The sequence below is a fragment of the Bacillus rossius genome, chromosome 16, assembly GCF_032445375.1.
Source record: "Bacillus rossius redtenbacheri isolate Brsri chromosome 16, Brsri_v3, whole genome shotgun sequence".
In the NCBI taxonomy this organism is placed as follows: domain Eukaryota; kingdom Metazoa; phylum Arthropoda; class Insecta; order Phasmatodea; family Bacillidae; genus Bacillus; species Bacillus rossius.
Genome location: NC_086343.1, coordinates 1,365,977 through 1,384,096, shown reverse-complemented (window position 1 = coordinate 1,384,096; position 18,120 = coordinate 1,365,977). Strand labels below are relative to the sequence as shown.

The 18,120-nt window shown below is 36.7% G+C and overlaps 1 protein-coding gene across 3 annotated transcripts; it reads left to right on the top strand.

Annotated features, from left to right (window-relative positions):
* The first annotated feature begins 377 nt into the window (after positions 1-377).
* Positions 378-14,786, top strand: LOC134539844 (glucose dehydrogenase [FAD, quinone]-like). 3 transcript variants are annotated; one of them, XM_063382149.1, is made up of 2 exons: positions 378-403; positions 8,483-14,786. In XM_063382149.1, exon 2 carries the CDS (start codon positions 8,490-8,492, stop codon positions 10,323-10,325), a length of 1,836 nt encoding a protein of 611 aa, XP_063238219.1. In that variant the 5' UTR covers positions 378-403; positions 8,483-8,489; the 3' UTR covers positions 10,326-14,786. The 3 variants fall into 3 exon arrangements, with proteins under 3 accessions (XP_063238219.1, XP_063238220.1, XP_063238221.1); XM_063382150.1 differs by lacking the exon at positions 378-403 and adding an exon at positions 1,157-1,226; XM_063382151.1 differs by lacking the exon at positions 378-403 and adding an exon at positions 1,298-1,352.
* The last annotated feature ends 3,334 nt before the right edge of the window (positions 14,787-18,120 follow it).

Genomic DNA, 18,120 nt, shown 5'->3' with positions numbered 1-18,120 from the left:
AAACAACAAATAAAAACAAACGAAAAACACTTAATTTGGCGCTTTATATTTACTATGCTCTAGTTACTTCTTTAGAAATCAGTATATCTAGACAACGGACATCGCGATGTGACTTCGTTCATTTTAGATTAAGGGCACGGTCATATTTTTAAAATTCTGTAATTTATTTGAAACTGGATTTTATTTGTAATATCGTAAAAGCGGCGCTAATAACGTGTGAAAATACCGCAAGATAAAGCAGAATGCAGGTGTAGTAACTTTCACTAGTGTGTGCCTTGTGGTTAATGTGAGGTAACTCGGACGCCGATGGTGGCGCGGCGTGGCGTTGATATAAAACACTGCGTGCGCCCGGCCTCGGTTGCTCAGTGCTGCTCTAGACGACCTGCCAGGTACTCCGGCACAGGTAAGCTTCATGCTGGCTGCGGTCAGAAGATACCTCGCTGTAGCCACTACACGTATCGGAGGGAATTTGTTTTCGTTAACAAACTAACACACAGTCACACAACATTATCTATTATTTTACAGTCGGTTCGATAGCACACTTCTCTTGGATATATTCCGACATTGATGTCCGACGAGGTCCAAAGACCAAGCACTCCCCTGTAGACAGATTAAAATGTTTTTTTTTTTTTTTTTTTTTTTAATATTCCAATAGTTTATTTTGAATAAATGCTTCTTGGATTCTGTATAACTGATGGTTTGTGTGACGTTTCGGCGTGCCTTTTTTGCAATTATCTTGAAAGGCGAAACATTCGATTCTTTTTAACTGCAAATAAACACACGAGTAATTTCGATAGATGATCAATGTTCTTAATGAATGCGAGGATTGGCTGAACGAGGCCATGTGACTATTTCAAAGCAATAACACGGTTGAAATCAGGGCGGATTCAAGGGTTGATAAAGGGGATGAAATCTCCCCCCGCCCTCACAAGAGTCGAACCCTGGAAAAAAAAATGGAATACTGTTAATTAATACCAACACTTATACACATATAAAAAAATTATTTAAAAAAAATGTTTCGTATTATTAATGATAAATTTAACTGTGCATTTTCAAGTAATTTATCAACATGAAGTTCGCAACACTGCTTAGTAACTGTAGTGTATATGGTGGAGTACCTATACTTTAATGGGAAGTTTATGTTTATTTCGAGTACTTTCTCAATATGAAGCTGGCAGCACTGCTTGGTAACTGAAGTGTCCGAGATAGTTTCGCGCGCTGTAAAGGTGGGTTTACGATTTAAAAACTTAAGAATTATAAAATTAACAACCTGTACACCGACGAGCACATGGTTAAGTAATATCCCATTTCTGTTTGAATTAGTGGTCGTTAATTCCAGCCAATAAAAACAGGTATGGTCTGCATTTTGAAATGGTTTCTGTTTATAAACCTTGTTGATTAATAATTTGTTTAACGTAACATTTTTATTCATGGTGAAATAGGTTATGCACATATGTATGCACTTGAAAAACCAGACACGTAGTTAAAGCGTAGCTACGATTGAACCTAAAATTTGCAAAATTTTAGCTCGTAACCTAGAATCCATACACAATTCAGAATCGAGGAATTTTAACTTGAATAATATATTATATAAATACTAGGTCATGTAATGTGGTAATATCATCCATTCCAAGCCACCATAAAATGCTTTAGAGTAAGAATATATATATTCATGAATTGTAAATATATATTAATATACTTGTATAATAGCAAAAAAAAATAATCAGGATAATTAATTTTCGAAATCATAAAACAAAATAAATATTCCAATTTTTTTTTTTTTTTTTAGTTTTCGTGCAATATTCTAGATATTTTATCATTTCTAAACATGATGCTAGTAATTCTGTATTTCCTACTCATTACGTACTACATATACTACACTGCTTTCCCAACGAAACATTTCGTGCCAAAAACACACATTCTACTGTGCTCTGATTGGCGCTTCCCTTAATTCATATGGAAAAATGTAGAATATAACCATACCTTTTAAGTCTTATGTCATCATATGGTTCACACACGACCCGTCAAAATTCCTACGCGACAGTCATAAACCATTCCATTAGTAGGTATACATAGAGTCATATGTTAAGTGCACAACTAATTATTCTTAATTCTTAATTTTAAATCGTAAACCCAGATTCAAAGTAAACAAGCAGCAGGCCCGTGGTAGTGAGTGTTCTTTCGGTAAACCATGTTTTTTGTGAGCTGTTTGATCAAGGATTACTGCAGCATCAGGGGCGGATCCAGGATTGTCCTCGGAGGGGATGTGAAAAAAAAAGGGGGGGGGGGGGGGGGCGCACCGGTAGTCTGGACCTAGGATAACACAAGTTTATTACTTCAGAAGTTGAAAATATGTTTCATTATCAAACATATTAAAAATAATGTTGCCTCAACAAAGTTCCGTCGTGTTGACGACACCCGGCGGTGCTCCTTCTACTCGTTCGGGCTGTTATGCTTCATCGCCGCCTCACCAAAGCGTGTGAGCGACATGGTGTGCGCAGTGCGACATATCGAATAATCGATCGGAGAAAGTTACTGCTATAATCGACATGTACAGGGCGCGGGGAGTATGTGTTGCACGCTCGCTCCTAAATTCACGTCTCTCCCGGAGTAACGTGTCTTCTGTGAAGTTTTCTGCGAGTGGTTACGGGCGGGCATCGGATTGCAATGCATGTATGCCGAGCCACTGTGCGTCAGCACCGCACGTTTGTATACATCACTGTGGAAATATTCCGTGTAAACATTTATATATACCTTATGCTATGCTTTGTGGTAGTGTTTTGATGGGCAGTGGCATGGCGCGATTAGAAGGGCACTTTGTTTTTCTTCCATAAATGGAATGCCGAGCTTAATTCAGAGCGTCGTTATTGGCATCTCTGAGGCCAACAGCTAGGGTGAAGTCTATTGCACATTTAGCCTACTTTAGATCCTTATAGCCAAACGGGAAGAGCCTTATTTTCCCATCGAGATACCGTGCTCACTCAGTCATTCCTCCTCCTCGCACCAATTGGTGATCACGACAACCTCATTTCCCTTTTATACCTTTATTCCCATCTGTCCAGGATCTTAGGCCTTGTCAGGATCACAATCCTAACACAAGAAATGCTGGAAAGGTGTGTGTTCTCCAGCTACTCTAACACTTTACTAAAAAGAAACCCATTTTGTTGCAATTAAAAACTCAATACCTTTACATAATTAGGATCTTTGTTGAGTGACTATATAATATTTTTTGATTAGAGTAATACAGATAAGTATTTTCTGGCACAGGGGTTCGCCCGGTGGTGCATATGGTTCCGGCGGCCATCTTGGATGACCTTGATCTTTACATACAAACTTCAAAAATTGCCCCAAAAGCCACAACTTGACACAAAAATTGCCAAAAATTCGCTAAAATATCCAGGTTTTGAGAAAAATCAAATACAAACAAAAATCCCAAAAAGATTTTAAAAAATTCTCTTTTATAATGAAAAATTCTCGTTTTGAGGTAAATTTTCCCATTTTATTCCTCAAAAATGTCAGAGGATTGAAATGTCCCCAAAGCAGCTTAAATTCCCCATTGTCAAGCTGCCGTAAGCCGCCGATGTCATTGCTTCAGCCATTAGGATCATGGTCGCCGTCTTGGATTCTAGAACGTTGCACTTGTCGTTACGGTCACCATCTTGATTTATGGAAAATTGACTTTTTGTTACGTCGCTATCTTGGACCCTGGAACATTACACTTATCGTTATGTCACCATTTTGAAATCTAGAACATTACGTTTTTCTTTATGCTATATTTGATTCTGAAATATTGAAATTTTTGTTATGGTCACCATTTTGGATTCTAAAATGTTGCACTTTTCGTTTTGTAGCCATTTTGGATTCTGGAATTTCGTACTTTTCGTTTTGGACATCTTGAAATCAAAAATTTTTAAGCTACAAATTCAGAAAAATTTTAAAATTAATAAAAAAATTTAACTAATACAATTTTAATTAAAACCTAACTTGCATGATGGAGTCCACGATTCTAACCCGTCAAGGGCAAAAATGGCGATGGATACTTCCACCACGGAAGCCACCGGCAGACTGACCTCCCACCACTAATGCCAAGGCAAATATTACATTAACCAGTGTAATGTCATTGCGGCCATCTTGAATCCGATTTTTTTATTTGCTAGAGGGGTCGCTGCCACTGTGTTAGTTTGACTCGCTAGAGTGCAGTATTATTTATTACCTTCTCATCCACCATCTTATCAGCCATCTTGACCGCTATCTTGAAAATCTGTAAACTAATAATATAGGTATTCAAAAAATCATCAAAAGTAAATTTTTAATTTTCTGATTAACCGGTCCATGTCAGTGCTTGGTTAGATCCTTGATCAAGGGATAGGTGGATCTAAGGACATTTGTACTTTTCTTGACAATATCAAACAGAATATGAACAAACAGAGGAAGTGGTGACACCAAAATATAATTTATGGCTGGACTGTATATACGGTTAACCGGAGCCGCCCGAGGACCAAGTTATGAAGTGCGCTTTCAATACGATGAATACTGCCATTTACAATACCGATGAATTGAAGCAGTCTGTTAAACACGTACCGAGGAACTATGTCGGGAAGAAAATGACTTCATAGGAAAAGAATTAGGCTGGACACTGACTTCGGTGTACAGACTGGAGCTAGAGGTGGGTCGAAAAGTATCAACATGATACTTTGTCACTGATACTCGCCTGTATCAGGAACGGCAAACGAGTACACTTGAAAAGTATCAAGTACTTTAGTATCAGTTCAGAATTCGCCTGGAACAACACCACGGCCAATGTGCGCAGAACCCGATCGCAGATGACGGTCACTTGGGCGGATCTTGTGAAAGGGGAGGGAGCAGGAACGACGAATAAGGGATAAAGAAGGGAAAGAATGTAGGGGAGGAAGCGCAGGGGAAGGCGTTGAAGGAGAGGCGCAAAGCGAAATTGTTACGAGTCGTTTGGTTATTGTCCCACATCAAAGTACGCTCAGTGCGCAGTGCGTGCACAGTCTCGTTCAATAATTAAACTAATGAAATTTTAATATTAAAAAGTACATTAATACAAGATGTAATATTTATATTTGTGCACCTAACAGCTATGAAAATGCAAATAAATTCTCAGTTGACACTAATAACAGATGTAATCAACATATGGACTCTTTTTTTCGAAAACGATTAGTAACTAGTGTTTTCATACATTAAGAGATTATGATTTTATCAAAAATTAAAAATAATAAAAAAACAGATACGTACATTAGTGAGCATACTATATCAATGTTTACGTTTCAAATGTTTCTTCAGATTAGTCGATGATGATTTATAACTCAGTTTTTGTTTACACAAATTACAATTAGCAAACTCATTATTTTCCGTAAAAAAATTCCACACAAATGAAGTCTTTTTCTTGCACTTATACATTCCTTATTTCACTATAAAGATACTAACTACAAAGCATGACAGCCCGCAACAATGTACATGGTAATACACGGCCAGGACGAACTGCAGTGAATGTTGAACTGATTGATACTGGCTGTATCAGGCGGGCATTAGAGTAACAGAGATAGAGAATTACCGGGCGTGATAAATAATGTAACAGAAACACCGATACCTTTTTACGCTGGTGATGACGGCACGGAGGATGTGTACCCTGTAACGAGAATGCTGATACCTTGTCGCTTCCTGACACCGCTACTGCTCTGATACAAAGGTATCCAGATACTTATAACTAGGTACATTTCTGTATCAGTATCAGGTAGGGATGCAAACGATACATCGATGTTTTCAAAACATCGATGTATCGTTCATGAAACATCGATGTTAGCATCGATGTTTTGAAGAGCGATACATCGCCGATGCATCGATGAAAAAGTCCAAAAACATCGACATCGTTCATCATTAAAATTACCCTAGTTTTTATTAATATTTTGGCTATCATTTCATGAATATTTAATGAATATATAAAAAACATTACGATACGACATTTAGTTTTTAAGATACAATTTTTTAAACTGTCTATACTTACTATAAAAACCTACATTTTTAAGTAGGTATCAAAAATGTTGTAAATACTGAACTATTTGGTTGATTTCAGTATCAATTTTTTTTCCAGTACTTTAAGATGTGTAAAATAATTTGCAGGGCCGGTGCAAGGTAAATTGGCGCCCTAGGCGAAAAACCTTAATTTCCACACACCCCCCCCCCCCCCTCGCCAGATACACCCAAAATTTTTTTTCCTTGCCTCAAAATACATCACGTAAGCCTAATATTTTGTTAACAATCAAATGTAAGCAGGCTTGTGTTTTTTTTTTTTTACTTTTTTACTTATTACAAATCATAAACAGGTCACCGTGGACTTTAAATAATTACTTATATCAATATAAATATTCCAAACTGTTACAATTTTCATCTAGTTTCAATAATCGTTAAACATATTATATCAGCTGTTATGTGTCGTGCTGCGCCGCCCCCAGCTACTTGGCGCCCTAGGCGGTTGCCTAGTTCGCCTATATGGACGCGCCGGCCCTGATCATTTGGGAAAAATAAATAACGTTTAAAAAACTGGTTTACATAAGAATTTTCTTTTCAATTTTGATAAATATAGGGAAAAAGCAGCGAGACTTTATAGCAAATTTCATAGCTTGTTGTACATACAAGCTTTTGATTGGTACCAATACGGTCTCGCTAGCTCTATCGAGAAAATTAATGTTACATTAAAAACCTGCACATACACTTCATGCTTTTTCCCTAATTTTTTTTTCAATTGCTTTTAATACATGTTTTTGTTCTGCATGAGACACGACTGTAAATGGGTTGTGGATATTGTGGTCAGGAACCTGTAGTAGGTATGGTTTTTGGCTACATACTATAATTTAAATCATTTTGGCATGTTTTTCCTGATATTTAAAAACATCGGTTAAAACATCGATGTATCGGTTGTCAGAACGATGTTTTTTGACATCGATGCTTTTTCGTTTGAACATCGATGTTCGTGATATCGATGTTTTTAAGAGCGATGTTGCATTCCTAGTATCAGGTTGGAACAGATACCGAAAATTGCTGTAACAACCCACCTCTAACTGGAGCTGAGAATTAGTCATTTCAACCCCTTTCAGAACTTAATCTTTATTATATTGCTAATTTTCGCAAGTATTCCTATAATAGTACAGAATTTACATAAACATAATAATTTTTTTGGTAGGTAATTGATGTGATATTTAATAAAATTACCCTATTTTATTGAACAAGGATTGACCCAAGCACTGAAATGGATCGAGGCATCAATAAATTAAAAGGTAATTTTTGATAATTTTTGAAATTTTTCCCCAATTTCTAGCTAAAAAATGACAGATTTAAAAAATGGTGGCCAATACAGCCAACAAGATGGTGTATAACAAGATAAAAATAATACAGCTCTCTAGTGAGTAAAATTAGAACTAACATGGGGGCAGCGACCCTCTAGCAAACGAAATAAAAATGGTGGATCCAAGATGACCTCAATAACATTACACTGGTTGATGTAATATCTGTCTTGGTATTAGTGATGGGAGGTTAGTCTGCCGATGGCTTCAGTGGAGGAATTATCCATCGCCATTTTTTTTACCCGCATCGCATTTGAATGGAACACTATCATTAGGTTAGTTTTTATTAAAATATTAATTGGTTTTTTATTAATATAAATTTTTTTCCCGATTTTATAGTTAAAAAATTATGGATTTTCAAGATGACAGCCGTAACGAAAAGTGCAGCATTCCAAAATCCAAGCTGACGACTGTACCGAAAAATGCAACTTTCCATAATTCAAAAATGCAACCATAGAAAAAAGTACGATGTTCTAGAATAATTTAAGGCGACCATAATGAAAAGTGCACAATACTTTTATATTACTTATAAGGTTACTGTTTCTTCCAAAAAAATGTTTTCTTTTCACTTGATAAGTATTTTATCTCACATAAATCAACTGACCAAAAAACTGACAATTGGACCAAGTGGTATAAAGTTCGATTTCCCATAATCATCGGCGCTATGCGCTTCCTTACAAGCGCCGGCAAGCCTCAGCCAATCACGAAACACCAACCCAGAAGTAAAAAAAAAATAACTGAATTTAACATATAAAAATGTTCATAAAATGATAATTAAAAATACAATTTATAGTATCATGTGTCTAGTCATTTAAGTCTGAAAGTGTTTTTGTAACTAGTCTGTTAGTAATTTATAATTTATTTAGAAATGTACATAAAACAACTGCTGAAGTACATTTTGATTTTGTTAATATACAAATAAATTATTAATGATAATGTAACATTCTATGTATGACAAGCTCTATATTCTGAGACATTATTGAATAAAAAAAAAGTTTACATCTAACCATACATTGGTGTTGCTAACCAAAACATAATATGTAATCATTACTTATTCAGAAGAAAAAAACCTTGTGGATTCAACCCTTTGTACTCTTGAGAGTTATATTTTGTTACAGGCTCGACATGATTCCACTAGCAGTTGTCTTGCTGATGTTGGTAAAACATGCGACTACACAAACAGGCATCGTCGAGGGTTTATTGAAAATTCTACAAGAAGGTGGCACACATTTGTACAATGAACCACCCGATGAGGCAAACATTTATTCGGAGTACGACTTCATCGTGGTGGGTGCCGGCAGCGCGGGCTGCGTGGTCGCCAATAGACTCACTGAGGTCCCGGACTGGACCGTGCTGCTCATAGAGGCGGGGCGTGAGGAGAACTACGTCATGGACGTGCCCATCCTCGCCAACTACCTGCAGTTCTCGGATGCCAACTGGAAGTACAAGACAGAGCCCTCGGACACTGCATGCCTGGGCCACACCAACCGGCAGTGCAACTGGCCGCGTGGCAAGGTCATGGGCGGCTCCAGTGTTCTCAACTACATGATCTACACCCGAGGCAACTGGCGCGACTACGACAACTGGCTGGAGATGGGGAATGAAGGATGGGGGTATAAAGATGTCCTCCCCTATTTCATGAAGTCTGAAGACAATAACGTTGAAGAAATGGAAATGGATAATGAGTATCATTCGAAAGGGGGCTACTTATCAGTCAGTAACATTCCTTATCGTACAGCCCTAGCTGATCGATTCATTGAAGCTGGTCTTGAGACAGGTTCAAGAATCATAGATTATAATGGACAAAATCAAACTGGCTTCTCCTACTTGCAGGTCAGCATGAAAAATGGAACACGCTGGAGTGGCTCTCGTGCTTTCTTGCACCCAATACGTGATAGAAAAAATTTACATGTGAAAAAATATTCCCTTGTAACCAGAATTCTCATTGATCCCAGAACAAAAGTTGCTTATGGAGTGGAGTTTGTGAACAAGCAATATACATATAGGGTGATGGCTAAAAGAGAGGTGATTATATCAGCAGGCACCATTAACTCCCCTCAGCTTCTCATGCTGTCTGGCATAGGTCCACAAGAGCATTTGAGAAGTCACAAAATACCTGTTATAAAAGATCTGAAGGTGGGCTACAACCTCATGGATCATATAGCCTTTGGTGGACTTTTGTTTACCTGCAATGTTTCATCCTTGCGCACAGTAGATTTATTATTTAGTCCTGAATATTACAGGAAATATTTTTCTTATCATAGAGGACCATTTTCTATACCTGGTGGTTGTGAAGCCATGGCTTTATACGACCTTCAGAACCCAAATGTCACTGATGGCTACCCTGATACAGAACTCCTTTTTCAAAGTGGGTCGATTGTTTCAGATCCAACTCTGATAAAAAATTTTGGCATTGATGAAGCTTTATATAATTTAGTGTATAAAGAAATTGAAAACGAAAATACATGGATGGTGTTGCCGATGCTATTACTCCCTAAAAGTAAAGGTCGAATAACTCTGAAAGATAGGAATCCTAAACATAAACCTTTGATACATCACAACTATTATACTGTGCAGGACGATTTAGATACTATGGTAGCTGCCATAAAAAAGACAATAGAGCTGAGCAAAACAAAGGCCATGCAAAAAATTGGTTCCAGACTATATGACAAAAAACTTCCAGGATGTACTGAATTATCATTTGGATCTGATGAGTATTGGAGGTGTGCAGCACGGCAGCTCACATTCACGATTTACCATTATACAGGTACATGCAAAATGGGCCCTGCATCTGATTCGAATTCTGTTGTAGATCCCAGGTTGCGAGTGCATGGTATAAAGAGCTTGAGGGTCATCGATGCATCAATAATGCCAATGATACCGAACTGCCATACCAATGCTCCAACTTACATGATCGCCGAAAAAGGATCAGACATGATAAAAGAAGATTGGAGTAAATAGCTAATTACTCATAACATATGGGCTCCAATCTTTATGAGCTAACATCTTTACCAATTTTATGTATGAAATTGGGATGTAACGAAATTCACAACACGCAGAAGCTACAGCTTTTCCCACTAGCTTTCAACTTTTTTGATGTTCGAAGCGCTTTTATCAGTCATTGTTAGCTCATCGCTTTACTTTCCCTTAGTCACTAGGAGTCACAAGGTCATCACCTTCCAGTTGTCGTCGCCTAAAACCATCGTCTGGTGCCCTGATCATTACCCTTTGTCACGGCCCTGTAGTTACTACCAGCACCGTGACGAACCACAGGTTACTCCATGGCAAGTAGTGCTCACGTCCATTCAGCAGTGGTTACGACAAAGCAAAATGCATCAAACTGTTCAAGTGGCCAGGGAGTGAAAGAGTATGGTGCTGTGAGAGATGGTTAATTAATCAGGAACATGGAGATAAGCAAGCTGCGGCACTTTCAGAACTGAGTGAGCTGGACGAGAGAGATGACAGTCAGCCGTGGGCGCTGTCAAGAAGCAACAGCCCAGCCGAGAAACAGCAGACTGTGGCATCGCCTGTGAGGCACAAGGACGAAGCCAAGTTATGGGCAATGGATCTAAACCACTTCCAGCTTAATATAAATAAGAGAGAGAGAATTATTGTTATGAAAGGGGAATATAGGGTCCCAAAGATAGCCTAATTCTTTGTGTAATATAATTCACACTAAATCCCAGTCCGACATTTGTTTCTATAAGAATGCTATCCTAGTTACCCTACTATTTATACACATCTCGTGTTTGTTGGGTCTACGCACCATTGTTCTTAAATATTATTTTAATAATGCTATAAATAGTATTTTGCTATGGTAATAGAAAATTTTACATGAATCTGATTTTATGAATATAATTATTTATTTAATTTCTAGTTTTTATTAATTTCGTGAATAAATTTCCATAGTTAAATTCATTAATTCAAGAATGGTACAATACAAATTTTTGGAATTAAATGTTTTTATTACTGGTTAAAAATCCTTGCTTTTGAAAGTTAGGCTGGACCTCATGGACAATGTTGATATTTTTCATTTACTCATTATTATTCAATGGTTATTTATTATAATTCATCACGATATGTAGGGTTAAAACCCTACAGTGCATTATGTATCACATGTGATACTATTAACAAAATGCTTTGTTTGTTGTCACACAAACTCTTGTCGAGGGAGCATCTATCCTTACGGACCAAGGAGTTACGGACTCTTGTCAGTCATACTGATCCCAACGACATTGATATAAATATGTACGTTGTTGGTGTATCCTTTGTGATACACAGTTTTTTTTCTCACAATCCGAGTTAGTTCTTCCGATAGTTGCCAGATAATGTTTGTAAAGTAGAGAAAACCTTGGCACGCAGCAGCCATGTTTGATTCATGAAACATCCATACTTTATTAAATTGTTGTGGTTCGTTTTATTTGTTTCTTAGGCGTAAAAATTTTTTCCACAGTGTTAAATATTGAAGTGTAGATTTTTATATATAAATTAACGACAAGTTATTATTATTTTGTGAAGAAGGAAATATCTTTGTATCATAGGCGATACACCATGAATATAATTTTCTTTTTGTTGGTACCTCGTGTTATAACATGTGTTGACATAAGATGTCAATTCGCATCGTGTTTTAAATTTGATTTTAAGTTAATTTGTTTTTGTATTCTGGTGTTTGATGTTTTCCTTTCAAAGACTTATTTAGTGAAAAGGTATGCAAATATGTCTGTTTACTATGTAGAAAAAGGCAAAAAAAAAAAAAAAAAAAAGACATTACGAGTGAAGAGTTTCTCCAGCTTGTAAATAATTTCCCTTCAGACAGTTAAGATGATCTGGAAGATTGCGACATTGATGAGCTGCAGATAGGTGAGGTAGAAAGTATTAAAGACTGCATATACAATACAGATGCTGTGGAAGTCGAATTAGGAGTTTGCAACCCTTGTGAAGTTGATGTTTCTGTAGTTTCTTCAGCCCCTCGCACTTGCCCATTGGACTTACAAACACCTTCTACTTCTAGAATAATTGCAGAGGGCGTTACGGACTGTACAAGCGTAGTAAGTGATGATTTAGTAGATGTGTTTACTGTGGGCAACAATGAGGTTTTGGAATTGCCTGTCGCACCAGCTTCCGTATTTTCTGAATTACAAAATAAATGCACTAAGCCTACAAAGAAAAAATCTCAGCCCACATCAGGCACAAACTTCACAGAAAAATTGCTGACACCAAGAGCAGATAAAGGTGAACGGAAGAAAGGTAGTTCTCAGTCAACATGTCAGCGTGGCTTGAATAGTCCTAAATGTGTGTTGCCTTCAGACAACAATGATTATAAAATAATTGTTTGGAGAAAAAAAAAATTTCTTTACCTCTACATCAAAAAATGTTTTCAGGAAATGAGTGTCTTCCATCGGACATACTGGAGCTTGAAACACCATACCAGTTTTTCAAGTACATGTTTACTGATGAAATTATTGACAAAATTGTGCAGGAAACTAACATTTACAGTGTCACAAAAGAGTCAACTGCCTGGCAAACGTTACAAATGAAGATATTTACAGATGGCTTGGCATTGTTCTCCTAACTTCGGTTATTACCTTTCCAAATGTCAGAATGTACTGGAATAGCACAATTGGAATTGATGTGATAAAAGAAGCCATGACCTTGAATGAATTTGAGAAAATTCATGCAAACCTACATTTCAATGACAATGCATCCCAAGTCACAGATAGGGAAACAGAAGGCTATGATAGCTTGCATAAGTTTAGACCAATCATTGATTCTCTGAATGAGAGCTTTCTTTCAGTCCCATTTGAAGAGTGTTTGTCAATTGATGAACAAATTTGCGCTACAAAGGCGCGTAGTCACATGAAGCAGTATATGCCTGCCAAACCCCATAAGTGGGCTACAAATTGTTTTTCCTTTATGGAGTTTCTGGCTATGGATATAAATTTGAAATTTACACAGGGATGGAAAATGATGCAAAAAGGAGGATTACCAGAGGAACCTAACATCGGAGTGAGTAGCAATGTGGTTGTTTGTCTATGTAGAGAGGTTCCGCGTAATGTGAACCACAAAATTTACTTCGACAACTATTATACATCTTTGCCACTTGCGACATATTTAGCCAAGGAGAGGAATTCTGTGTCTCGGAACTGTCCGTAGCAACAGGATACCCAACTGTAAGATTTCAGAAGAGCAAATGAAGAAAATGCCCAGAGGAACAGTTGAGGAATATGTAGGAAACATTGACAGTGTCAAAGTATCAAATGTATGCTGGAAGGACAATAAAGTTGTGAATCTTTTGTCTACATTTGCTGGATTCCAACCTCTCCACAATGTTGATAGATATGACAAGAAAATCAAATCAAGAATACAAGTAAGGTGCCCTGATATAATTTCCCAATATAACAAGCATATGGGAGGTGTGGATCTTCTCGACTGCATTTTGGGGCGTTATAAAATAATAATGAGGTCCAAAAAATGGTACTTTAGGTTATTTTACCATTTGATTGATTTATGTGTGATCAACGCATGGTTGCTACATCGTCGAGTGTTGGCAAGAAAAGGAAAAGATGCGGACTACATGAAGCTCGCAGAATTTCGTATCCAGACTGCAATAACCCTGTGTAAGATTGGCAGGGTTGCTGTTCCACAGAAGAGGGGTAGACCCAGCATCTCCCTGTGTCATGATGCAAAAAAGAAGAAAGACCAACTGCTGTTATCCCACCTGCTGATGTAAGGCATGATCAGTATGGACACTTTCCTGAGTGGACTGGATCAAGGCAACGATGCAAACACACTGCATGCCACTCTCTGAGCTTTGTTATGTATACAAAATGTCAAGTTCATGTTTGTTTTAGCAAGGAAAGGAATTGTTTCCTAAAATTCCATACAGAGTAGGGTATTTGTACCATAGCATGTTGCTTTCTCACAGTTGTAACAATGTAACTGAAACTTGTATGTGAAGCTTTGATTGACTTTTTTTTCTCGGCAGTATAGTGTAGTGATTTTCTGTAATTTTATTTAGTATTTATAGTATCTTAGGTCCATTTCTTTAAAAAATATGAAATTGTAAGGTTTATAATGTTTGTTTTAAAATATTATCCTCAACAACAGTAATTTACTTTTTATTACAAATATTAAAAGGTTATAGGATTGCAAGTTATTCTACCATATTTGAATGCAAAAGCATGGTGTATCACATGTGATACAAACTACTTTTTCTTTGAAATAAAAATTTTTTTTACATAAAATTTTTTCCAATATTTTTTGTTTGTTTGGTGGAATCTAATATGTAGTTTAGAATTTTTTTCGCAGTAATATAAAATGTCATGCACTGTAGGGATAACAATGCTATCCTAGTTACCCTACTATTTATACACATCTCGTTTTTGTTGTGTCTGCGCACCATTGTTCCTAAATATTATTTTAATAATGCTATAAATAATATTTTGCTATGGTAATAGAAAAATTTACATGAATCTGATTTAATTAATATAATTATTTATTTAATTTCTAGTTTTTATTATTTTCGTGAATAAAAGTCCATAGTTTCAAATTCATTAATTCAAGAAGGGTACAATACAAGTTTTTGGTTTTAAATGTTTTTATTTCTGGTCAAAAATCCTTGCTTTTGGAAGTTAAGGCTCGACCTCATGGACGATGTTGATATTTTTAATTCACTCATTATTATTCAATGGTTAGGCCTATTTATAAAAATTCATCATGATACCTCCATTTCATTTGTTGTTCGGCAACTAATATTGCCTATAAATATTCAGTAAGTGTAATATAATGAATGGGAAAGGTCGCGGAAGTGACAGTAATTGCAATAACTTGCGCAACATTTTACATCTATTACGTTATACTAAGTGAATATCTTTTGAAAAAAAATTTGTGAGAAAACAATAATTGCAAGAGACTTAGTTAATTTTCAGTTTTTGTCCTTTAATAATAGTTAAGATAAAAAAAATGAAAATTTCTACATGGCTTGTGAGACCTAAGTCTTATTACAAATGATAAATAGAATTTATAAATTTTACTACTTACTGTCCGAGATTTTAATTTTGAAAATATTTAAATGTTACTTTAAATTAAGCTAAGTAATGTATAACGAATGAGTGTGCAGGGTTGGAGCAATGGGATACTGCCAGCAACACTCCATTGCCATACATCGAATGAATGGCGGCAGAATGGCTGTCATCACCTGGGACGGAGTCATTGACGCTCGACGGTGGTCGCCACTGTGTCCAGTGACTGCACTGCACAACTTGCTATGTGCATTCGCCACAGAATACCCCCCAGCTAGCACCATATTTCACCAGACAATAATGCCCATATCTGGCAGCATCCCTGACAGCATAATGAGCTTTCTACAAGCTTGAAAGTCTCCAATGCATTATCACTTGTCAAGACTTAGTCAAGCATACTGCAAGCTTTCAAATGCAAGTCTATTTCACAGTCATCAAAGTTAAACCTGAAACAAGCACGAATCAAGCTTAATTTAGAATCTTGCACGGCAAGTGTGATTCAATTCCGTGCATGTTTGCTGCAAGCAGAAATGTTTAGTGGGATATGCAGTGTCTGCAGTTTTCTTCAAGTGGCTCTGCGATCTTCAGCCTCAGATCACACCAGCGTCCATCTAGAACAGAGCCAGGGCTGTATTGCTTTCGGCTTAAGTCCATTATTAGGAGATGGTTTCGTTTATGGGCCTGCTACAGCTGACACGCACATCACTCCAGTGGATGCCAACCATTACGAGCTCAGGACTCGTGAGCAAGGCTGAGCACAAACAGCTTTTTGAATAGATGATGACTTAGTGCAACTTGGAATTATCTGAAGGGAATCATATTTAGTTCCACACACAAACAGTATAGGAAAATAGAGAAATGATTCTTATTTAACATGGTCAGCATGTTTGTGTAGGTTTATGATCTTCCAGTAGATGATAAACCTTCATCAACATTGTAGCTCACAATAAAGATAGTGTTTTTATTGAATTGGATAAACTATTTTTGAATATTTGTTTCTGTTATAATAAACACTGCAACTCTAAGGCCTAAAAAACATACATGTGTATAAATTCCTTGAAAAATGTACATTTTGACAAGGAGTGTACAAAATGTTTTGTAGAAGTGCCATTTAATATTCATATCCCCTTCAAAAAACGTAACTACCTAGCTAATAAATTATAAAATTTATTGAATACTTGACACATGTTGCACCAGGGTATAGAAACGATTCTTCTGTAGTAATTACCTCAATGCGACATTGCAACATTTAAGTTCCTAAAGAATAGTAAAATGGATCAAAAAAAGCAAAACTGGTCCGAAATCCAATATGGAGGACAATCCAAACTCAAAACAACAATTAAAGCTACTATAATAGAAACAAAGGAAAAACAAGTAATTTTGTAGGAGCAGTAATGCAAAGCAAGAAATAAGAGAAGCCAGGAAAAACCATTAAAAAGTGCAATTATTGTTCATTAAAGACTACATGGTAATTGAAAGTGGAGAATATTTGACAAATAGCACAACTTTTAGCTAATTAATGTTAACTGGCAGGATAATATAGCAAACATTAGTGAAAGAAGCTACTTGTGGGATTGTTAGGACTCAGACAACATGGCAATTTAATAATCAAAATAAAAAGATTCTGTTTGAAAGAAACTGCTTACATCAGATCAAGTGTGTCTGGTAGACCTACTAACTTAGGAGATCCAGTGGCATAGCCAGGATTTGTGTATGGGGGGTGTTAAGAAGCATGCCCTCCCCCCCCCCCCCCCCCCGTATTAAAGTGGGGGGTGGGGTGGTCCTCCCCCGGGAAAATTTGGATTTTAAGGTGTAAAATAGTGCTATTTTAGCAGTTTTCAGTACTTAAATTTAAATACTGTAATGGTAAAATTTTTATTAATTTTAATATGAAATTAGTTTGAGTGATGAATAAGAAATTAATTAAAGATTTGGTTGCTGGGGGGGGGGAACCCCTAAAACCCCCCCTGGCTACGCCCCTGAGGAGATCACAAGTTAGTGGTCGGTTTTGCCATAAGTGTTTTGAATTGCTTTAGGTTGTGCATAACTTTGTTATTCTTTTGTTGTACTGCATTTTATGCGATGTTGCATTTAATTTATAAAGTTCAGCAAATGTTCATAAATATTGCACATGCTAGCACCACACATTTAAAAACTTCACACGATGCAATAAAACATACACCTAAGCTTTCTATTACATAAATCAGCATATATTATACACTGCTCTAGGGGTGTGCCTAAGACATATCATGTGCCATTTCAACCAAAGAATGTATAAAGATATGTAATTTAGTATACAATAGTTATGTTGGATGTCTTTTTAGGATATTCAAATCTATCTTCCATGTAAGTGTGAAGTATTGTTCAGTAGTCCTTGTAAGTACATGTGGATGCTCCATTAAAACCGGATGTAACAACTACCTGGTGTGTGAGTACTCCTTCAACCCCAACCATTATTCTGTCCCATCATGTGCACAGTATATGCATATACATACCAATACGTACTCATATGCATACCAAAAACCTTGTCAAAAACTAGCTGTTTCATCATCCTACCAGGGAGTCATGAACAAGAAAGAGGTATTAATTATTAATTCACTAATACTCAATAGATGGGAAGCACCTACAAAATGTTCTCAAAAACTAGCCATTTCATTCTCATTTTACCAGGGAGTTATTCATGAGTAAGAAAGAGATAATAATTATTTATATTTTATTACAACAGCTGGCAGCAC

What these genes read in the sequence shown, in the direction of transcription:
- LOC134539844 (XM_063382149.1), top strand. Translation starts at nt 8,490, where the DNA reads ATGATTCCACTAGCAGTTGTCTTGCTGATGTTGGTAAAACATGCGACT.